At 54.2% G+C, this 22,505-nt stretch overlaps 3 protein-coding genes across 7 annotated transcripts in view; 1 reads left to right on the top strand and 2 right to left on the bottom strand.

Moving 5' to 3' along the window:
• The first annotated feature begins 1,295 nt into the window (after positions 1-1,295).
• On the top strand, positions 1,296-5,984 carry MED9 (mediator complex subunit 9). The gene is made up of 2 exons (XM_084216621.1): positions 1,296-1,923; positions 5,207-5,984. Exons 1-2 carry the CDS (start codon positions 1,787-1,789, stop codon positions 5,421-5,423), a joined length of 354 nt encoding a protein of 117 aa, XP_084072747.1. The 5' UTR covers positions 1,296-1,786; the 3' UTR covers positions 5,424-5,984.
• Positions 5,985-7,463: 1,479 nt separating this feature from the next.
• Positions 7,464-9,285, bottom strand: RASD1 (ras related dexamethasone induced 1). Of its 2 annotated transcripts, none has more exons than XM_084216179.1 (2): positions 8,908-9,285; positions 7,464-8,618 (listed from the first exon to the last, which is right to left on the bottom strand). In XM_084216179.1, the coding sequence occupies exons 1-2, from the start codon at positions 9,191-9,193 to the stop codon at positions 7,840-7,842; spliced, it is 1,065 nt and encodes a 354-aa protein (XP_084072305.1). In that variant the 5' UTR covers positions 9,194-9,285; the 3' UTR covers positions 7,464-7,839. The 2 variants fall into 2 exon arrangements, with proteins under 2 accessions (XP_084072305.1, XP_084072304.1); XM_084216178.1 differs by having other exon boundaries at positions 8,008-8,689.
• Positions 9,286-17,196: 7,911 nt separating this feature from the next.
• The window catches only part of PEMT (phosphatidylethanolamine N-methyltransferase), a 41,764-nt gene continuing 36,455 nt past the window's right edge, over positions 17,197-22,505 (bottom strand). For all 4 annotated transcript variants that reach the window (XM_084216298.1, XM_084216295.1, XM_084216297.1 and 1 more), the window contains exons 6-8: positions 20,093-20,167; positions 19,245-19,305; positions 17,197-18,557 (exon numbers count right to left, since the gene is read on the bottom strand). In XM_084216298.1, coding sequence (XP_084072424.1) covers positions 19,251-19,305; positions 20,093-20,167 — 130 coding nt within the window. In that variant the 3' untranslated portion in view covers positions 17,197-18,557; positions 19,245-19,250. The remainder of the gene's footprint in view (positions 18,558-19,244; positions 19,306-20,092; positions 20,168-22,505) is intronic.

Raw genomic sequence — 22,505 nt, 5'->3', positions numbered from 1 at the left:
TCACTGCCCCTCACCTGAGGTCAACACCGTGCACACCCACAATGCAGAAAACCAAAAATCTTCTCTTCCCTGCCAGGCCTGTCAGCTGCTCTCAGCTCTCCCTGCAGCCCTCACTAGGGATATGAACACACACAGACCACACCTCTACTGTGCCCTTGTGCAGGCTGACACCACACAGTCTCATCTGACCAGCAGCTCCAGCGGTGGAGGAGCCTTTCACACTTTAACCAGACTGTGAAACACCTTGGACTTGCCACAAGACACGACAAGCCCCAAAGGACAGAGGTGGGTCCCCTGGGGCAGCTGGAGGAGCTGTTCCCACAAGGAAGAGAAGGCAAGAGGCAGGGACACACCACCTAGGTGAAGCTGTGTTCCAGCTCTTTGGGAACACGAGACTGCAAATAGAATGAAAAGGCAAAAAGAAATGCTGATTGACAGCACTTTAGGTACTGAATGGCATCTGCATGTTATCACCTGCTGGAACAACTGCCTGACTCAAACATCAGAGGCAGGCATCCAGCAACCCAGCAATTATTGCTGCCCTCCTCCAGAAAGCCAAGGGGAGAATTAAAACCAGCACAGTACAGAGGGAAGTGTCCCCCACAGAGTCTGAATCAACTCCTGCTTTAGAAACAGCCCTTAAAAAGAGGCAGAAATGAACCATTCAGCCCCATCTGAAGGACACAGCATCCTGTGCCTCTTGCTTGGCTCAGTCAAGGGCCATAAATACCACCAGCCTTCCCACAGGGATCTGCTCAGCGGAACCTGGGCTCCTCCAGGCTCCTTTGCACATTCCAGCATCAGTTACCAAACCAGGATCTATTCCTGACAGTAGGAATAAAGTGAGCGATTGCATCTGCTATATTTAGAGCAAACAGCCAATACCCCCCATTTAAATGGTTGCCAGCATTCTCATTAGATGTATAAATAGCCTCTGTTTGTTTTCAGAAAGAAATTGGTTTAAAAAAGAAAATTGCCTTCCCAGTTTTCCTCAGCCTATAACCATTGAGCAGGGAGGCCTATTTCAAATGAAAAATTAAATAATGCGTTTTGTCTAAGCCAAACCAGGAAAAAAAGCTCTCAGCTGTGGCTGGTATTATCCATGCTGTGATGCTTTGTGTGGGTACAGGGGTTTGAACACAAGGGCAGCACTTGACTGAAGCAAATTGAGGCTGCTTGCTGCAGAGGGGTTTCAGGAGGGATCCCTGAGGGTCTCAGGGGATCGCTGCAGGTTTCAGGGGAATCACTGAGAGTCTTTGGGGGATCACTGAGGGTCTCAGGGGGATCACTGAGGGTTTCTGAGGGATCACTGTGGGATCTCAGGGGGATCACTATGGCACAGGTGGGATCACTGTGAAGGCACTTAGAGGGTTTCACTGGGGGTTTTGGGGGGGATCACTGAGAGTCTTGGGGGAATCACTGAGGGTCTCAGAGGAATCACTGGAGGTTTCAGGAGGATCGCTGAGAATCTCTGGGGGAATCACTGGAGGTTTCAGGAGGGATCACTGAGGGTTTTTGAGGGATCACTAAGGATCTCAGGGGATCACTGGTGTGCAGGCGGGTTCACTGCGGAGGCATTCAGGAGGGATCACTGGGAGTTTCGGGGGAGATCACTGGAAGTTTCAGGGGGATCACTGAGGTCTCAGCGGGATCACAGTGCGGGTGCAGGGCACGGCCCCACTCCCCGGCCCGGCTCCGGGCTCCCTGAGGGCCGTGGCGGCGGGCTCCGCTGCCGTGAGGCGGAGCCAGGCCGGGCCCGCCCCGCTCCGTCACTGCCGGGCCCGCCATGGCGTCCGGGCCCGCGGGCCGCGCCGCAGAGGAGCCGCCGCCGCCGGAGCCGCCCGCCGAGCAGAAGCCGCCGCCGCTGCCGCCCGCGCAGGAGGAGTTCTCCTTCCTGCCGCTCGTCCACGACATCATCAAATGGTAACGGCGGGCACGGCCACCGCCGCCCCCCGCCCCGCCGGGCGCCGCGGCCCTGCCGCCGCCGCCCGCTCGGACGGTGCTGCCGCACCCAGAGCTCTCGGCGGGCCTGCGTGAGGAGCGGGGCTACGGGGTGCCCTCGCCGGTGATGTTCTCCCAGTCACAGCATCCGCGGGCATGCCCTGGATAGAGAGTGAGGCAAAGGGATGCCACCTGTAGTGATGCTCACCCGGCTCCCGGCATCGCCAGGATGCTCTGGATGGGGAGCAAGGCAATGGGGTTTCCTCTAAGTTGTTTTTTCATTCTTAGCATCCTCATAGTGCCTTGAAGAGGGAGCTGAGTTATTGGATCCTCCCTCAAGCGATGCTCTCCCAGCCCTTACTTCTCCAGGATGCCCTGAAGAAGTAGCAGGGCAATGGCGTCACCCCTCTAGTGATGCTCTCCATCTTCCCAGCATCTGCTTTGCCCTTTTTCTCTCACCTGGAGTTCCTGGGAAGAGTGTTGGAGGGAGCTGGCACAGGCCCAAGTGCATTTCCGCTCTGAGTCCAGCCTGGGTGGTGTCAGGGTCACCTGAGCAGTGCAGGTGCTCCCATGGCTCAGGTACACTGCCCCACCACCAACCCCAGAGCAGCAGCACTGTGTGTCCACTGGGTTATTGCTCCAGAGAACTCTACTCTTTGGCTGATAACAGCCTCGGGAAGTACAGGCAGTGCTTCAGGAATGCAGCCCATTTCTGGGAAGTTGTAAAAAGGGGGATGGCTTCCTCGGTGGGACATACACTGTTCTTTTCCCAGCTCAAGATAAGCACTGTACAGGTGAAAGGTGCTGGTGCAGGAGTCCTGAGAACTGATGTGTTTCTGGGCCAGGATAACCCTTCCAGAGATGCTCATCTGAATTCCTGGAAAGGTGATGTCTCAGCCATGGAAATCCATCCAGGCAGGCTCTGTGTTCTCACCTGGGCAGGGTGAGGCAGTGGGCATGGGAAGCATGAATTGCTTTCTTCCTGCCCTCTCTCTGTGCACTCATTGAGGAACTGATTTGTGTCCAGCTGATGTTTCACTTGGAGTAAACATGTCTGAAAGGTGAGGGATGTTGATCCTTAATGGCTCTGCAGCCCAAGGAGCCCAGTCCATGGCAGTGAATACCTTTGACACTCCACTCCAGAATGGACATGAGAACACAAACACTGTAATTTCACTCAGTTTCCCCATTGTGCTAGCTGTAGGCCATCCAGTTACCCCAGGACCTTGATTCTCTCTGATCTGTGCAGACCACAGAGTGAGGCTAAATCCCCTGCCAGGTGTGTGCCTGTACATCACCAAAGCGGGCAGTAGCCACAGGCTGAGACCTCCTAGGCTGTGATGTGTCACTGATCAGGTTGTAGTGACTCACAGATGACAGTCCCAGGGAAATCTTGTGCCCTGTCCCACCAAGCCACCCACTCCTGCTGCCCAGCTACCTCCCTTGGCTTCGTGTGTGGCTTTTCCTGGGCAGCTCGAGACGACAGTGTGGCAGAAAGGTGGCACCACGGTGGCCAGTGGTGGGATGCTGTGCCTCCTGTCCCTGACAGATGGCAAACGGGCTGTCCTCTAACTCTGCCTCGAGTGGCAGAGCCCAGCCCTGCTGTTCTGACACTGACTCAGCTGTGAGGACACATCTCCAAGGTGACTCTGCTCCGGAGCGAGGATGTATCGCGTAAATTTGCTGACATTCAAGGATGGGTGCTGTTTCCTGTTGTTTGGGTCTGGAGAAAGTTTTCCTAAACAGAGTCTGCTGATGTTTTCAGCCTTGTACAGTCAATGGCATCACTGCTGAGATCCCTCTGTGTGGCTCTACCAATGGTGGGTTGTGCTGGTGTGGTGAAGGGCACTGTGCCTTAGGGCAGGTTTTGTGCCCAGTGTATCAGCACAGGCTGTGTTGAATCCTGTGTTAGTGCAGGCAGCTGCAGGCTCTTCCCACACCTCCTCACTCCCACATCTCCATGAATTGCTTCGGTGGCTTCATCTAGCAGGAAAACTACCCATCAGGAAGAAAACCCCACCAACCCTGAGATATTTATCCCTTTGAATCAACCAGGCAACAGGCAGCTGTCAGTTCTCTTTGAGTGGGGACATGTGGGGAGGACCCCCCTGTCAAAGCCAGCCTGCAGCTGTGGTGGATGAAAGGCAGTGTCACCCCATCCTTCCCCAGATGTGCCATGGGGTTGGTTGTGTGTGTGTTTCTGTATTTTTCCACTGCCGACCTGGCCCTGAGTGCCTGCATAATGGGGAGACATTATAGTACCAGCTGCAGTTTTATTTAGAAGGGAATAATGAATATTTTGTTCCAACAGGCTTTTGAAACAAGCGTCGGCCATCTGCTTAAAAGTTTTGCTCTCAGCCATGTCACGATTCCCCAAAGTTATAATCGAGCACCTCTCTGCCCTGGTCATGCCAAGCAGATTTATTTTTAGGTCTGGCTATTGAACAGGCTCCCAGTTTTTCAAAGACCATTAGAATCCTGCTCTCCCTATTAACAGGCAGTCTGGAAGCGGGGACTTGCTTTTGCCTGGAATCAGTAAAACTTCTTGCTGGTGCTAACAAAGCTGAGTCAGATACTAATGAGGGTTCAAGGGCAGACGCTGTCTCAGACAACACTGAGCCTTGAAAAGCACAGAGCTGGCTGCAGAGCCAATTCTGCTGCTCTGAAAAAAAACACCCCAAACCAACCAAAAAAAAAAACCCCTGCTGCTTCTCTTTTATTAAGTATTAATCCCCAGACACTCATTTTAAAGCTCCCAAGTACCATTTTCTCTGCCTTTGGACACTCTCTGACACTTTGGGGAACAGTTTCTGTTTTCTGCTGTCAAGCTGTTTGGCTGCATTGATTTTTTTTTGTATTATAGCAGCAACAGGTCACGGGTGAGACTGAGATCTTTTTTTCCAGGTGACTACACACAACACATATGCAATCTTACCTTCCCCAAAGAGAGGTACAGGAGTTCAGAGGGAGAATTTAGCCTGCTCCAGTGTGAAGTTTGAAAGCTGCAGAGCAGCTCCTAACGTGATTAATGCACCCTGAGGTTACTGGATTGTGTGCTGGAAATTTGCAGGGAACCAGGTTGCCCCATAGCTACCCAGTCTGTATCAGTCTGTGTCATTTTATTGGGATAGGTGAATAGGGAGTGTGTACCTAGATACCAAGAGCAATTTTCCCAGTGAATTCCAGTTTAAACCCTGGTTGCATTGGAAATTACAGCGTTTTCAATAGGAGAATTCACAGTGTTTTGATTTTCTCTCCTCTGCAGCATGGACAAGGACAGCCAGGATGTTCACCAGGTGCTGAATGAGCTCAAGAACAAGTTCCAGGAGATGAGGAAGCTGATCAGCTCCATGCCTGGCATCGGGGTGAGCCCAGAGCAGCAGCAGCAGCAGCTGCAGAACCTGCGGGAGCAGGTCCGGACCAAAAACGAGCTGCTGCAGAAGTACAAGAGCCTTTGCATGTTTGAAATCCCCAAGGAGTAGGAAAGAGATAGCTCCACTCTCCAGGTCTAAGATACCTCCTGTCCAGGCTGAACAGGGTGGCAGAAGTTGGCACTTCTTTCTTTAGGTTTTGTGGTTACAGGGCTGTGGCGTTGAGCCTGTGTGGACCGTGGGTGTGTGACACTGGGCCAGGACACTGTGTGCTCTCCTGGGATGATGGCAGCAGCACCTTCCCTTGATCAGCTGCAGGACTGTGCTTTTATATATCCCATCTCCTGTTTTCTCTCAGGGTGGGGTTCTTCTTTTTTACGTTCAGACAAGCAAGAGACATTTTGCTTTCTCCTCACTAAGGGTCAAAGTACCTGCTGGTGAAAAAGGGGGAATTTCTACATTTTTTTTTTTTTTTACTTAAAAATGGCCAAACATCAAAAGGGAACATGAGGGAAGCATGAACTGTTTGGCCCTGCTCCTGGAAAGAGTCTCTGGTACACTTTCCATTCTCTGTGTGTTGGAAGAGGAACGGTTGCTTTCAGTTACTTCTGTATTTCTCTTTTTAAACAATTGGTGGTTGTGTCTGAGATGAGTCAAATAAAGATTTATAAGTTCCAAACTGCCCTTCTTGTGTGTTCACTGAGTGGATGTGGGCCGAGCAGGGGCAGGATGTTGGCAGCACGTGGGATCCTGGGCCCAGCTCCAATGTCTTTCCCTCTTGAAACAGAGGAAGGGCAAGAATCAAAACAAAGGGCATAAATGATAAAAGCTTTTAGTTATTCCATATAAAGTCAGGCTCAACAGGACAGGTAAGTTCCACATTCAGGGGCTTCCCACAACCACAAACATTTGAGCAGCTGGAACAGGTAATTCTGCCCAGTGGGACGGCTGCAACTCACCTGTAGCTCTGAGATTTACTCTGTTCCCACTGAGGTACTGTACTAGTACTTTCTTTGGGAAGGTGCCAGTGTGTAAACTCTGAGTAAAGCAGAACACCGAGATAAACAAAGCACAATGTACACATTTTTTTATTACTGAAATTGCCTTTCCACCAGCCATTGCCTGTCCCAGCTCAATAAATTCCTGTGTCTCATGCCTGGACGATGTTTTTCATTCTTTTGCCAGTTGCTGTTCCTGTGAAATCAGGCATAGGCAGAGCTGGAAGAAACAGCTTATTGCCAAAGAAATGTCTGGCACTTAGCTCAGGAACAAGTTAACTCTCTAAACTTGAATCCAAGTTTCAAGTGAAACTAAGGGTTTGTTTTGAGATGGTTTGCTTTGCAGCCTCACTCCCCCACCGTTGTTTTGTGGCTTCAATATGATTCTATTTTTGCCATTAATATGTGCTAAACACAGATTTGTGCTGCTGCATGAGGGGGAAGCGGAGGTTGAAAATGAGCTTTCTTTGAAGAGTGATCCCGTTTCCCTCTCACTTCTAGCAATGATTACTGCAACTTGTTATTGGGAAGAGATTAAAAACCATCAGATGTAAAGGTGACCTTTTGAGCAAAGTACTTCCTTTACTCATATTGCAGAGTAAAAACAATATCCCAGCTGGGGTGCCAATGAATCAGTCCGTGTTGACATCATTAAAGTCTGCTCAGTTCATCGGCAAGGAGCATGAAACACAATCGGCTCTTTAGAACGGAGTGATGTCAGTCTGCTGGGTGACTGCAGGCAGTGACATGCCATGCCCGGCGTGTCATGGGGCTGGCAGCACCGTCACTCGGCGTAGTGGAGTGAGGAAAGAGTGCTGGCTCAGTGACCCCTTGGAGTGAGCAACTCCCTGCCTGGCCCCGAGTTACCCTGTGTGCCGAAACCCGGCGGCTTGCAGAGGCGGGAACCTTTGCACTGGGAGTCGGAGAAAATGGGGCAATACAGGGCTGGAGTGAGAGGCTGGTTTTGTCACCTCGGAGCTCAGGCCTTTTGTTGAGCAGGCTTTGCTATGGGATAGGGCAAGCAAGCAAAGGCAAACCCACAGGGGTAATTTTTAAAAAGATTTTATTAATTTGTAGAAAAAATAAAACATCAAGTTTCACCCACGGTAGAAACACTTGAAGATTTTTTTTTTGTTCATGTCAATGACAAACAATACCTACATAAAGTGCCTATTATTTTATTTTGTAAAACCCTTCCCGCTGCCCCCCACCCTCCCCAAATCTTGCAAATCAAACAAGACAAATGTAAACAAGAGTCAGTTTTTTGGTCCATCGGGGCTGTAACTCTGCAATGTCTTTGCAACAGCTTAGGAGTGTCTTCTGCATGTGTTTTGCAGACACAGATGAACACACAACACAGAGCCAGAGTCCGTGCACAGCTTCTCAAGTTGGAAAAAAAAAAACAAACCAAGAACCAACCCCAAAGCCCCAGGCAGGTGCTGGCCAGGCCCCTGCCCTCCCTCGTGAAGGCAGTGCCTGAGGCTGGGTGGTTTGGGAGGGAAAGAAACACCAAGGTCTGCCCTCCACACTCACCCTCCCACCTGGCTGCCCAGCAGCTCACCCTTTCCCTGTCTCCTTGCCCAGAGGAGGAGGCTGTTTCCAGCGACATCCCTCCTGCCCTCCAAAGCCTCCCCCTTCGCGTCCCTCGCTCCCAAAATGCGCCCCCGGGGAGGGAGATGATGAAAGCGGGAGGAGGGAGGCTGGGGGAGAGGCGACGCCCTCTCTGCCCGGCTGGGCACCTGCCCAAAGTCAATTCGGAAACGAGCATCTTTCCCCCCTCCTTTCCTCCTTTCCTTCCTTCCTTCTTTTCCGTGGCGAGCGGGGGCTCCTAGCTGATCACGCAGCGATCCTTCTCCTTGCCGTGCCCGCCGCCGATGGCTTTCTCCCGGATGTACATGAGGTCGCTGTGCACGCTGGGCCGCCGGGCGAAGGGGGCCACGATGCCGTACGCCTCCTCCGTGCCGCCCCGGCCCCCCTCCTTCAGCAGCTTTTTGCCTTTCAGCGCCTTCTTGTGCAGGATGTCGCAGTACTGGACCGACACCTTGCGGTGCAGGTCGGGGCTCATCTCGCTGGGCAGCTTGGCCATGGCGAAGAGCGCCTGGAACATCTGGTCCAGGCTGCTGTTCCTCTTGGCTGAGATCTCGAAGTAGGCACATTTTTTGGGGTCCCCTCCCACCAGCTGCTCGATCTCCCGGGGTTGCACCTCCCGGTAAAAGTCCCGGTCGCCCTTGTTGCCGCAGATGACCAGGGGCACCTCGATGTTCTCCTTGGTTTTGTTCTTCAGGCAGGACTTGGTCTCCAGGATTTGCTGCTTCAGGCGCTGCACCTCCTCAAAGGAGTCTCGGTTGTCCAGGCTGAACACAAGGATGAACACATCTCCTGGGGACAAAGAGGGAACGTGAGATGGTTGCAGGGATGGGGACGCAGAGAGACCCACTCCTAAACCAAATACAGGCTTGGAGAAAGAAGGACCAGGCGGCACCAAGAAGTGCTGCCCAACCACTTGACCGCACAAAATCGTACCTCCCTCCTCCCAGGACTGCAAAACCATCCCCAAACTGAGCAGGAATCTGGCAGAGGGACCTCCTGACAAGTACCTGTGAGGATGGAGAGGCGGCGCATGGCCGGGAAGGGGTGGTTGCCCGACGTGTCCAGGATGTCGAGCTGGTACACCTCACCACGGATGCTGTAGAACTTGCGGTGGAAGTCCTCGATGGTGGGCGTGTACTGCTCCTCGAAGCGGCCGGTGAGGAAGCGTGAGACGATGGCCGTCTTGCCCACCTTGGAGGAGCCCAGGATGACCATGCGGTAGCAGTTCTTGGCGGGGATGCTCAGCTCGGCCTCGCTGGGACACATCTTCTTGATCATCGCCGCCAGTTTCATTGACGCCGGCAAAAGTGCAGCTTGCGCCGAGAAGGAGACGAGGAGAAGGAGGAAGGCGCTGCCTGCCCGGCTGCTCAGCCCCTCTTCCCTCTCAGGAAGGGTCGGTGTGAGCTCTGCACGGCGGCCGCCGCGTTTTATGGAGCCGGCAGCGACCGCCCCTCGGCGCGTCACGGCCCGGGGCGGCGGCGGCTGAGTCAGCGCCCGGCTCCGCGCCCGGCCCGGCCCGCGCCCCCCGCCGGGCTCCGCGCCGCGCACACCGCTCCCGTCCGCAGCCCCGTTCGCGCTCCTGGGGCTCGGCTGCCTGGTCCCGTTCACAGCCCGGTTGGGGCTCCGGGTGCTTGGCAGCCCCGTCCCGTTCGCAGCCCCGTTCGCGCTCCCGCTGCTGCGCAGCCCGGTCCCGTTCCCATCCCGGTTCGCACTCCCGGGGGTGCACAGACAGATCCCGTTCCCATCCCGGTTTGCGCTCCCGGAGATTTACAGCCCGGTCCCGTTCGCAGCCCGGTTGGAACTCTGGTTCTCAGAACTCCCGCTCGCACTCCCGGTCCCTTTCACAGTCCCGTTTGCAAACAAATCTCTGCATCTCTGCACGGAGTTCCTGTGCTTTGCCCCCGTTCTCAGCCCGGTGCGGCTCCCGGCGCCCCGCACTCGGCTCGGGGTTCCCGGGGCTCGGGGAGTGGGGCGACCCGGAGCTGCAGGAACCGGGGACGGGGGGTGCAGAGGGTCCCACGCCACTCCCTGACGTGATTTTGCTCCGGTTTACACTTGCCCGGTGCAAACACCCGAAAAACGGGAGAAAAGACCCCTTTCGGTACGAGCTCCCGTGCGCGGGGCCGAGAGCAGAGAGAAGTGTCGGTCCCACCGGGGGCTGCAGCGCGGGCTGGGGCTGCGCGGTGACATCTTGACAGAGGCTCTTAGGACCCCGACCTCGACCCTGATTCAGGTCCCGGTTCCTGTCCCCATCCCGGTCCCGGTCCCGGTCCCGGTCCCGATCTTGATCCCGGTCCCGGTCCCGGTCCCGGTCCCGGTGGCGGGCGCCGAGCGGTGCCGCTGCAGCGCCGGTTCTCCCCGCTAGGGGACAGGCGAGAGTCCGGCTGGCGGCAGCGCGGGCAGGGCCGGGAATGGGAACGGGAACGGGAATGGGAATGGGAAATGGGAAATGGGAAATGGGAAATGGAATGGGAATGGGAATGGGAATGGGAAATGGGAATGGGAAATGGGGATGGGAAATGGGAATGGGAACGGGAACGGGGATGGGAAATGGGGATGGGAACGGGAATGGGAATGGGAACGGGAATGGGAATGGGAAATGGGAATGGGAACGGGGATGGGAAATGGGAATGGGAATGGGAATGGGGATGGGAAATGGGAATGGGAATGGGAATGGGAATGGGAATGGGAATGGGAATGGGAATGGGAATGGGAATGGGAGCGGTGCTGTACTGGGGGAACTGGGAATGGTCAGCCTGGGGAGTAGAAGGCTCCCCAGAGACCTCAGAGCCCCTTCCAGTGCCTGAAGGGGCTCCAAGAGAGCTGGAGAGGGACTATGGACAAGGGCTGGAGTGACAGGACAAGGGGGCATGGTTTCATGCTGACAGATGGCAGAATTAAATGGGATATTGGGAATAAATTCTTCCCTCTGAGGGTGTGAGGCCCTGGAATAGGTTGCCCAGAGTGTCTGCACCCATTGCTGGAAGTGTCCAAGGCCAGGTAGGACAGGACTTGGAGCAATCTTGTTTAGCAGAAGGTGCCCTTGCCCCTAGCAAGGGGTGGTACAAGATGAGCTTTAAGGTCCCTTACAACCCAGCCTGTACTATGATAAAATTAAAATCATTAAGAAAACAAACAAACAAAAAAAACCCCAACCCCAAAAAAACAAACAAAAAAACCCCCAAAACCATAAAAAACATCAACAAACTTAGCAAAAGGTGATAAGGTTCAGGGCAGCAGAAGCCTCACCTATAACACAGAGAGGGACCTCAGGGACAGCCAGAACACACAGACTGGGGCAGAGCAGTGCCTTTCATCAGCACCACTTGGGAAATGGATTGAGCTTCTCATCTCCCCTGAGCGTGGTGCCACCCTTGGACATTAATTTAAACACCCTCAGAAGGCTTATGGAGGGATTGTGGTTGTCTGTGGCTGTCTGGAAGGGAGCAGCAACTCAAACAGCCCTGTACAGCCCCATCCCTGCCTGCAGGGAAACATCCTGCCCAGAGGCACAAGGACACTTGGAGGAGAGAAAGTGGGACAGTTTCCTGTGTTTATTCATCTGTGTGTGTGAGACAGCCAAGAAGTTTAATAGCCGAACACAAAGCCCAAATGTATCACCCCAAATAACAAAAAGATCATTTAATTGAAGCAGTTGATGGAAAACAACAGGGGGAATGGGAAGTGGCAACCTCTGGAGGACAGACAAATCGAATATCTCGATCAGCATTTATTGCTGGCCGTACAACTATTAATAGAGTCAGGAACAGGTAAAAATAGCCTGCTTGAAACCTGCTCCCGGCTGACAGGAGAAAAAAAATCCATTTGCTCCTTCTAAACAGTTCTTTGGGCAGAGCATGCCAGGAGACAGATGTGCACTGGGATCCTGTGGGCTTGGTGGAGTGGGGCCAGAGCCAGGGACCCCCTGACAGCAAGGACAGGGTGTCAGGGACCTGGGGTGGGTGGAGGAGAGCTGCTGCTGCTGCTGGTGGGAGCTCTCAGAGAAGAGGTCGTGGGCACTGCCTGTGCATCCCAGAGCCCTGCTCCTCATGGAGTCACGCAGAGCCCGAGCAGGGAGCATTACACAGCATTAGCTGAGTCCTCCCAGGCTCATCCAGAAACTCATCTCCTGGAGGAGCAAAGCCCATTTGCTGGGAGCCGCTGCCAGTGATTGATGATGAAGGATCCACCTCGCTGCAAGGCAAAGCCTTCCCACGGTTATGACTCTCTAACAAATCACCACCTATTTCTGACCTGACTGCAAATAGCCCAAGGCTTAAAGCAGAGGCAGGTAAAAGGGCATTTCCCCCACGGCTGCCAGAGTTTGTCCCTGCTATTTGTGGGATGTTTTGCTCCTTGTCTGGTTTTGGAGGATAGAATCTCTTTGATGCAGCAGCTCAGCACAGCCAGAGCCACAGGCAGGATGCTCTGCACGAACCCCAGCGACACCTTTAATGGAATCACCTCCAGCACAGATCAATCCTTGTTTTCTTGCTGTTTCCCTCCCTATTTTCACCCTCCTCGCTTTACCAGCCACCTGCCAAGCAGCAAAACCCACCCTGTGTCCGTGAGCAAGTGGCTGAGGAAAGGAAATTCCACGAAAGTCACACAAACATCCCGGCGACAGAACACGCGGCTCCCCAGGGCCTGGCTTGGACGAGCTGTGCAGCAGCAAAACAGAGCTCACAGCAGCAGCACCACGGCAGAAATGTAGGAAGCAAAATGTTCCAGGAAGCAGGAGCGGCACCGGGGCGCCCAGCACAGGGACAGGCGAGCGGGGGATACTCGGAAAAGGACAATTACATCAGAACATGAGTTTGGTTTCTGAGTGTGCTGCGGAGCCGGGAAGGATCATCCCCCCGGGGCTGGGCTGGCCTCGGTTCAGGGCCGGGTCCTGAGCAGTGGAACAGGACTGGAAGAGCCATTTGTGTCCTTCCCACCTGGCACATGCAGAGCCTGCAGCTGTCCCAGCCACGGAGGGAGAGGGGCACATCCCACATGAGCTCCCCATCAGATGCTTCACATCCCACCAACCATCCCCGCTGCAGCAGCACGCAGCATTCCCAGGCTCTGGAGCAGCCACGCACATGGAGCCAAGCCCAGCTCTCCTGGCTCCCCAATTCCTGCTTTTCTCCCCCAGGACTGTCCTTTGGCCAGGGCCCCTCTCCCTGGGGGCTGCACAGCAAGCTGGTGTCCAGCTCCTTACCCTGCTCCCAAAGAACCAGCGTGGGCTGTGCATTCCCCAGCAGCTGCTGGTGAACAGCAGGGACTTGTGGGACCCCAAATCCTGCCCTGGCTGCTCCCCCGGGGTGGGAGAGGAGTGAATGGCCAGAGGAAGAGGGGAGCAGCTGGGGAGGGAAGGGAAGGGAGGCTTTAGCCATAGTTCTTGCTTGTCCCCCTGAGGAAAAGCGTCTGATTAAATCAAGATGCAGAAACCAGGGTTGCTATTCATTCCCTATATTATTAGCTTGTCTCATTTTATTAAATCTCTTTAAGGCTTTTCAGAAGAAGCACGTAATTCCCAAAATATAATTTTTCCCAGATGAGATATGATGCAGAAGCTGCTCCTTCTCTGGGGAATGGGGGGTGGCTTTATTTGTTTCCCTCCCCTACCCCCTGCTTCTTTAGCAACACTTTTCATGTCTCTTGATTCCTTTTAGCACTTGGGATTTGATTAACGGAGAATCTGAAAGCCTGAGATGTCTCAAATCCCCAGTTCCTGGAGTTATCCAGGCAAGGAGTGGCAAGAGGTCCCTCGAGACACCATCCCTGTGCTCAGCATGGTGCAGCTCCGAGCCAGGAGCACCCTGGAAATCCCCTGCTCCCAGCTTCCACCTCCTTTCATCCCATCCTCTTGCCCACAGGTCATGCAGCATCCTGCCAGCATGAACAAAGGCGTCTCCATGTCCTGCACGTGTCCCCAAACTCCAGCACCTTCTGCTCCCTTCCAAAGAGCAGCCTTCCCTTCAGCTTCCCTGGGATCAGAGAGAAAAGTCACCTGTGACCAGAGACAGGCACCAGCTGGGCTTGGGATACAAGGCACAGGGGAGAGGGGAGCTGGGTGACCCAGTGGATGCACTGCTGGGATTTCAGGGAGGTTCCCATGGGAATGGCCGTGCTTGGCAGGGCTGGCAGGACAGGAGGAGGCAGGGAGCCGGGTGGGCAGTGCAGGCAGGAGCTGGCCGAGGCAGGGGCAGCAGTGCTGGGGGCTCCCTGCCTGGAGATGTTTCCTGTTGGGTCCCACATCTGCTCCTGAGGGATGGAGGGGCTGCACAGGGGTGCACAGGTTGGGATCTGGGGGAGTTGAGCTGGACAAAGGCTGAGCCCATGGCCAAATCCAGGGGCTTTGGGGCTCCCTCGAGGCAGAGCCTGGCCCTGACATCTTGCCAGGGGGCTCTGAGCCCTCCTGCAGCCCTGGCTGGGAAAGGAGCTTTGCTCCATAAACAGTTCCTCCCGACGAAAATGCAACATGGAAAAAGCAGCACATTCCTGCCATTCTTCTCCTTTGAAACAGGATCCAAGGAGGATCCGGCTCACCGGGGCAGCTTTTGAGAGTGGAAATTAAAGAAAACAGCCCTGGTAACTTGTCCTCTGCCTCATGGCAGGAGCTCCGTGCGTAAGGGCCCCTGGAGTGAGGGTGGAAATGGGCTGGGCTGGATGGAGCCTCCTCCACCCTGTCCTGATGCCTGGGGCAGGGGGACAGTGGCCATGGGTGCTGCTGCTGCTGCTGCTCTCCGGCACTGGGGGAAATTTCAAAGCTTTCCCTGGACACCAGTGAGGGAACTGCCTGTGTCCAGATCCCTGAGCGTGCAGCTGCCAGCAGAGCCCAGCAGCTCAGCCCTGGGATGCCCATCCTGCCCATGGCATTTGTTTGGGCTCCAGCACTGGGGTTTCCCACATGGGAACAGTTTCCCACCAGGGTGTTCTCCCCACTGCTTTGTGAGCAATTAAAGTGGCTTATTCTCCGGGAAAGAGAAATTCTGTTGTGACCCCTGTCCACCTTCACTGGATGAAGGGATCCCCAATAAAGCAGCACCCAAATTGTCCCCAAACCTCAAAGTTCATCTTTGCTTTTGCATCAAATCCCAACCACTGCCAAAAAAGCCAAGGTTCTGCCTCAGTGCTGGGATGGGTTTGGGAACCCTCAGCAGAGCCCTGAGCCCCTCATCTCCTGCCACCTTCCCAACCAGCCAAGGTGCAGACTCAGCAGGAGCAGGGTGGGAATGGCGAATTCCCGGTGCTGCCAGGGCCACACGTGCCACCCTGATTGCACCACGTGTTTGCTCTGTGTTTGTTTGCCACGGTGTTTATTCTGTGTAAGGGCTGATGGCCGTCCCTCCCCTGGGGCAGGGCAGAGCAGCTTCCCTGGGCAGAGCAAACACGGGGTTACAGGCGGTCACAAGGGACAGAATGGCCTTTGGGAATGTGTCCCTGCTCCTGGATGTCACCACCACCAGGGAAAGAACTGCAGGATGCAGCCTCCACCTCCCAAAATGCTCCTGGATGAAGCATTCCCGTGGAGCTGGCCCCACATCCCCGTTCCTGGGGTGTTTATGGTAGAAATGATCCTCTCATCCCAAGGAATTCCAGGTGCACCTCCGTGGAAGGGAGATGTGTGTGGGGGAGCCATGGAAACAACCACGCAGAGAAAAACCTGCATGAGGGTGGGCACAGAGGTTGTGGGGTGGGATGGGGGGAGCTGGGGCAGCACAGAGCAGTCCCCTGGGTGACCCAGCTGCCCCTGCCAGATAGGAGTTGAGATTTAACTAGTTTCTCCTTTCCTGGTGTTTGCTCTGGAGAAATATCCCAAACTTCAAAGGAAGTGTTATCTGTGGCGTCAGCACACAGCATCACGTGAAGCAATTCCCAAGGCTGCAAACAACCTCCCTGCCAAGCTCCAGTGGGCCCAGAAAGCCCCATCCTGGATTTCGAAGGCATGAAGGCGTGAAAATGGCCCCATGACCCCATTTCCAGAGACCCCATTTGGTCCTTGATGTCTCTGCAGAGCTGGATGCTCCTGCCTGTGCTGCTGCACAACTGGGGCTGCACCCAGCTGCTCCTGGGGGTCTCACAGTGCAGGTCTGCCCTTTGGAAGCAGCAGGACTCACCCTCTGACCCTGGCCATGAGATCCACCCCTGCATCCATGCAGGATGTGTCTCAGCTGCTGCCAGGAAGAGGGGAGAGAGCTGTGCCACCACCAGCACTTCGTGCTCAGCCTGAGGGTTTCACCCCCTCCCTGGTGCAATCTCCAATTCTTGGAAATATTGGGCAATTGGAGAGGAAACACTTTTTTTTTTATTATTTCTAACCAAGGAGAGTCCCCTAATTCCTTGCTGTTAAATACCATAAAACACCATAAATAATGGTGTCTCTGTGCTTCCCTCCCTGCAGCCCAGGGAGCAGCACAGCAACCCCAGGGACTGGTCCTGGCCAAGGCCACCCCTGCCCCAGGGAGAAAGGTGGGCTGGAACATCAACCTCCAGCTCCTCACCTTCCCTCTTCAGGGAACAGAGCAGGTGCCTCTAAAATATCCAACTCCAACCTTATGGCAGCCAGAACCAGCTGTGTGAAGGCAGAGACCTTTCATCCGTGCTGGAAGAGCTGCTAAAACCAGGGATGTGTCTGGCACAGCCCCCAAAAAACCCTTGTGCTGGGAATGGCAGGTGGAGGGGGAAGGAGCCTGTGGAGCCACCCCAGCACCAAATCCTTGTGCTCAGGGGGTGCTGTGGGCATGGCACAGGAGGCAGCTCCACCACTGGGGTTATGGTGACAGACACACGTTTCAGGAGGCTGATACTGGCTGGGGAGGGGAATGGTACCACTGGGGTCCCTCCTGGCCTTGCAGAAGGGACTGGGAAAGGCACACGTGGTCCCCAGACTGGGAATGAGACAGCACAAGTGCAGCCCTCGCTGTGTTCTCTTTAGGAATAATTCTTCCCGTAGGAGCACATGCTTCTTCAGTAAATACTGATTTCACTTATCAACAAATCCAAGTTTATTGACATCAGAGACTTTGAGCCGGGACTGGCAACTCTGACATAAATTGTCTGAATAATGCAATGTATCCTCTCCTCGATGGTTGCTATGGGTACTGGGCCGGTTCAGCCTCCCTCTATAAACATTAGCTGTGAAGGGAATGTGGAAACTTATCTAAAAATAAAATACTATGCCCAAATCTTTGAGAGGAAGGTGGTTGAGATGGCAATAAAAAAATAAATCTATGTGTAATGGTTCTGAAGTGATGAAACACAAACACAGCATTTGGGAGCCCTTCCGGAGGAAATGGAGGCCGGACTGAAAAGAGACCAACACTTTTAATTCTGCTGAGCAATGCCTGGAGGGTGAGTTAATTACAACGTGGAAAAGCAAAAGGAAATGGAACCGTTTCATGGAGGTGACTCTGAGAAGAGGGAGGACCCTCTGAGGAGGGGACAGTGGTGCTGAGATGTGGTGCCACCACAGGAGCCAGCAGCAGCACAGCTCCCTTCTCCAGCACCTGCTCCTTTGGTCATTTACAGTTTACTTCTCAAACTGTTCTGGCAATCTGTGAAAACAGAGCCTGGGGCTGGAGCATCACCTCTGGAATCTTTCTGTTCAAGGCAGGATTCAGCACTGGACAGTTTTGGGACAGGCTGGTGGCAGGGGCGGAGGGCACATCTGTACACAGCTGGCACGGTGTAGAAGGCAGAAACAAACCTTGCCCTTTCTTCCCTCCCTCCCTCCACTGCCCCTGCAGGACCCTGGAAAACAGCTGGAAGGCACTGGGTGCTGGGAAAGGCAGCAGGACCCTCGTGTGGACCCAGGGAAAGGAGGGGCTGGGGCATCACCATGGCCTGGGTGGGATATCTGTGAAGTGCAGACAGGGATTGACCCTTCCCCTGGGTCCTCTCCACACTGGGGCTCTCCCACAGGACAGCTGCCGTCCCTGCAGCCCCTGGGCTGTGCCTTGGGTCATACATTCACATTCCTGTGCCATCAGTCACTTCTCTCAGAGCCTCTGCAAGAGTGTGCAGATGCTGCAGGGCTCTGCACGGGTGGGAAACTGCAGCTCTGGATGGGGAGGTTCCTTTCCCCAAAAAAGAAGGTGTTGTTTTTTTGGGTTTGCAGCAGGTTTTGCTGTTGTTGAGCTCACAGAAGTTTCCCCTGTTCCTTCCCCATCTGTGTTTGAATCCTCAGGGGCTCCTGAGCTCTCCTCTGCTCCTCGTGGCTCTCAGGCTGCACCTTCAGATGATCTTCAGGACCAGCTGGAGCTGGTGCTTCCATTTGCTCAGACCTCACTTAGGAAAGGCCCCTGGTGTCTCCATCATTAATCTGCTTTCCCTCCAGTCCAAAGGGAATTCCTTTTTGCCTGCAGATCTCCAGTAATCGGTGTGGGAGAAGAGGTGGGGAGGTGCCACACTGTGGAACTCCCGGGGAAGCATCAGGAGCTGCAGTGACCTGCACAGAGCCCTGGGGACAGGGACCTCCCTCTCCCATGGCTGTGGCAAGGAGCTGCCACCACGCTCAGGCTGGTCCTCTGGTCACTTCCAGTGCTGCAGGGAGCTCAGCTGGCTCATTAAGGGTTGCTGGGTTAATTAGTAGGATACATCTCAGTAGGAAAGTGGGCAAATCAGACAGTGTGGGGACCGAGAGGCACAAGGTACCCCAGAGAGTGCCCTGCAAAAGGCAAAGGGACAAGAGTCCATTGGGGACCTCACTGGTGCCACAGCAGCTCTGTCACAGCAGCACAGTGCTGCCAGAACCTCAGCAGTGCCGTGGGATTGTCCCAGCTCTCCAAAACCCAGCAGGCAAATGCACTGGGGGCTCCAAGGTGGCAATAAACCCCCAGGAAAGGAGCCTGGCCAGGAGCTTGTGCTGTTGGAGAAGCTTTTGGCACCCCAAAGAAGCTCAGGCTGAGGTTTTAGGGTGAACCCACCGGCAGAAATGTTCCTGGCTCAGGCAAGGAGCATCTGGAGCAGGGAGGCCTGATTTCCCTGAGGGATGAGCAGGCACACATGCCCTCTCACACCATCCCTGCCACTCTCTGGAGCACCTGCCATGGCCAAGAGTTGTATTTTTCTGCCTGATTCAGATTAAGCCTGGAGCCTCAAAGCCTCCCAGCAATTTCCCCTCGCGCTGATTCTCAAGGGTATAATCAAAACAATTTGGGGGCTGCTGGTCGGGTGCCAGGAGGCGGACAGGACTGCTGCTGTGGAAAGCTTCTCTGCCTGGGACTCTGCACAGGCTGGGAGCCCAAATGCTTTGAGAAGTGTGGGAAGGGCTCTGGAGGAGCCAGGGAAGGCAGGGCTGGGCTGGGGTGCTCGTTGGTGGGGGCCCCTGCCATGCTCCCATCAGCAAACGTACCTGGGGCTATTTGCTCTTCACTCCCTTCTGCTTCCTCCGGTAGATTTCCTCTGTGAAAGGCCTGGAGGTGGCAGGATGGGAATTTGGGGAGAGAGGGGGGGCAGAGACAGAAGAGAAGGGCAAAAGAAGGGAGGAAGAACTGAAATCAAGGCTACTGAGTGCTCACCTTTGAGCCTACAAAATTTGTCCTTCACAGGTTGGCACAGCCTGACTATTCCTGCACTGTGGCAATCCTGGTTTCAGCCTCTCTGGATTGTGGAGCAGCAACAGGAACCATCCCTGGGCCAAGCAGGACAAGGCTCAGCACACACCCAGACTCCCCCTCATGCAGACCATGGCTCTCTGCATCTCCTTCTCCCTTGCAAATACAAAAGACCTTTCACTGCAGAAGTACAACTGCTGCTCCTGGGAGTTATTTTGTGCTGCTCCATCCTGTGCTGCTGGCTGGGCTATTGTAGTGCAAAACAGCAGAGAAACCCATCCAAGGAACTACAAAATGCAAGTGCTTCTTGTAGGGGGCTCTTGTGAAGACACAATGAGTCCTCTCACTGCCTTCCTTATTGTTCTTCTATAGACAGAATCTGGCATCCAAAAGGAAAAAAAAAGGCCTCATTTTGATAAAAGTAAAAAAAAAAAAAAACCACACAAATGTTCCTAGAACTCAGCAAATAGCTTCAGAGTGGAATCTGCCCATTATCAAAACAATTGGAAAAAAATCCTCTGTTTTCCTTCTTCCCCGCTGAATTAATTGGAAAAATAACATCTCTACTTGTGCAGTTCTCTGAAACCTCGAGAGTTAAAGCTGGTAGAAATAATTAGAAGCTCTCCAGTTGTGCACAGCTACTCACCCCTCGTACAGCACAGCAATTGTGTAGGAAATTGCCACTACAGCTGTCAGCAAAAGGCCAGCTGGGCTGGCGTGCCTGTTTTGAAAGAGAAGGGAAAGATCAGGTAAGTACATGGGCTTATGCAAGACCTGGTTGAGAAAGTGAAATGAGACACTGGGCTGCAGAGAGCTCTCACTCCTCATTAAACAGAAGCAAACAAAAGAGTTGGGTTTTTTTTGTGCTTAATGTTAACTGTTTTAGACAGATGTTACTTGGCAAAGGCTCTTCCCAGCCTACTTCAGTGACTTCTTTTAAGTCTGATCCCTGCACGTCTCTGCTGTGAGAGCTCCTGCTTTGATGCTAAACCCTGAGATTATGGGGGTGTTTAAGGGCTGGGCAGCTGCTGACACACGCTGCAGCTCCCAGCCCGTGCTCTGAGGGACATGCCTGATGTCCCAAAAAGGGCCACCAGGGTCCAGGGGACACCAGGCAGCCAGAGCAGGGCATGGCACCACACACATGCAAGTGGTGGCTCAGCCAGGGCAGGGATGGGGATGGGAAGGGATGGGAAGGGATGGGAAAGGATGGGAAGGGATGGGAAGGGATGGGAAGGCCCATTCCTGCCCTGGGAAGGGTGCTGGGGTGGGTGCTGCACTGGGGCTGGGGGCTTGGTTCACTTTTAAACCCATTTCAGGGCGTTTCAGGAACGTGTCCTCCAGCCAGATGTCACCAGGCCCAGCAGGGGCACCGATGCCACCACTGCTCCTCACTGTGGTTGTGGGGAGAGATGACCAAGAACTGAGGACACAATGGAGATGGCTGCTCCTTCCAGCAGAGGCCACAGCTTGGGGACCAAAGACCCTCATCACCTCCTGCTCTGAGGAGAGGTGTCACAGAATCATAATCATGGAATGGCTTCGACTGGGAAGGATCTCAAACCCCATCTCACCCCACCCTGCCATGGGCAGGGACCCCTTCACAACCCCAGCCTGCTCCAAGCCCTGCCCAGCCTGGCCTTGCACATCTCCCCACCAAGGACCAGCCAAACACTTTATGTGCTGACAGCCAGCTCTCATCCCTCTCAGAGCTGCCACCAGCACTTAAAGGCAATCACCAGGGTCCTAATTAAGGGGGGCAATTAAGATAAGCTTTAAAGTTTCTTCCAACCCAAACCATTCTGTGATTTTCTGAGGATAAACATCCCACAAGCCTGGTGGTGCAAGGTGACTTGTGCTGCTGGGAAAACACACCTGCAGAGAGAGACTGAACTACCTAAACCTCCCACTGGAGCCCCTTGCAGGTACCACCCAGCCCCCTCAGTCCCTGGAGAGGCACCCACAAATCTCCACTTTTCCACCATTTTCATTCTGCAATAACTTTTTCCCTCATTAGGAAGCTTCGGGCAACTTCCTTCTCTCCCAAGCCCCTGCTATTACATGCTTAGTCATGTCTCCTTCTTGATTCCTATCAGAGAGAACAAATTTACATGATTGTTTGTTGACAGCAAGACCTCTAATTGCATCATTTGGCTGCAGCTCCAGCTCTGATTTACACAGCCTGTTGCTGTGAGTTAGAACACTTCCCTACCAGAGGCACACAAAGCTGTCCCCACACTGAATGCTCCATTTGTCTGGCAGGAGAAATGAGGCTGCTCAGCACAGGTGATGAGCAGCATTTGGGTGAACTGCTCCTGTCCTCTTACGAGTCTGACCTACATCTGATTGTAGCAGCAATGATGAATCAGTCAGGAAGGGTTTGTTGTCCTGCTAGGACTTTTTTTTTTTTTTTTTGGGGTAGGAAGTCTGTCTGTCCCCAGCCTTGCTGCAGCTCCCCGTGGCTGTGGGCTGTCACCCCACCTTAAGGCAGGACTGGAGTCAGAGGACAGGCTGATGGGATGTGTTTTCATCCCTTATGGATGAGGATGGATCCATCCTTTGGGTTCTGATGCCATGAGAGGGAGTGTGGTGCATCCCCAAGGGAGGACAGACTCTGTGCTCTGTGCTTTAGGTCTGGCCAGAATCAGACAGCTGCAGGATTCCTCCAGCACCCCTCCTGCTGCCACCAGGATGGGACATCAGCTCTGGCCTCTGAGGGCAGACACCTGACATCTTCTGAAAGCCCTGGGACCTCAGGAGAAAGCGTGGGCCCCCAAAAAATCAGCCAGTGGAGGGAGTCCAGAGAAGGGAACAGAGCTGGGGATGGGTCTGGAGCACCAGGAGCAGCTGAGGGAGGATGGGGGGCTCAGCCTGGAGAAAAGGAGGCTCAGGGGGAACCTTCTCACTCTCTCCAGCTCCCTGGCAGAAGGGTGAAGCCAGGGAAATAAGCAACAGGAAAAGAGGAAATGGCCTCAAGGTGCCCCACAGGAGGTTTAGGTTGGATAATGGGAAAATTTCTTCCCTGGAAGTGCTGTCAATCCTGGCACAGCTACCCAGGG

Source organism: Fringilla coelebs (genome assembly GCF_963513975.1).
Source record: "Fringilla coelebs genome assembly, chromosome: 16".
Lineage (NCBI taxonomy): Eukaryota > Metazoa > Chordata > Aves > Passeriformes > Fringillidae > Fringilla > Fringilla coelebs.
This window is presented reverse-complemented; position numbering and strand designations above follow the sequence as displayed.

Excerpts from the sequence above, each read along its gene's own strand:
- RASD1 (XM_084216179.1), bottom strand. The coding sequence starts at position 9,193 with ATGAAACTGGCGGCGATGATCAAGAAGATGTGTCCCAGCGAGGCCGAG. Across the intron at positions 8,619-8,907 it reads CCGCCTCTCCATCCTCACAG|CAAATCCTGGAGACCAAGTC; the intron begins GTACTTGTCAGG and ends CGCCTGAAGCAG.
- MED9 (XM_084216621.1), top strand. The coding sequence starts at position 1,787 with ATGGCGTCCGGGCCCGCGGGCCGCGCCGCAGAGGAGCCGCCGCCGCCG. Across the intron at positions 1,924-5,206 it reads GTCCACGACATCATCAAATG|CATGGACAAGGACAGCCAGG; the intron begins GTAACGGCGGGC and ends TCTCCTCTGCAG.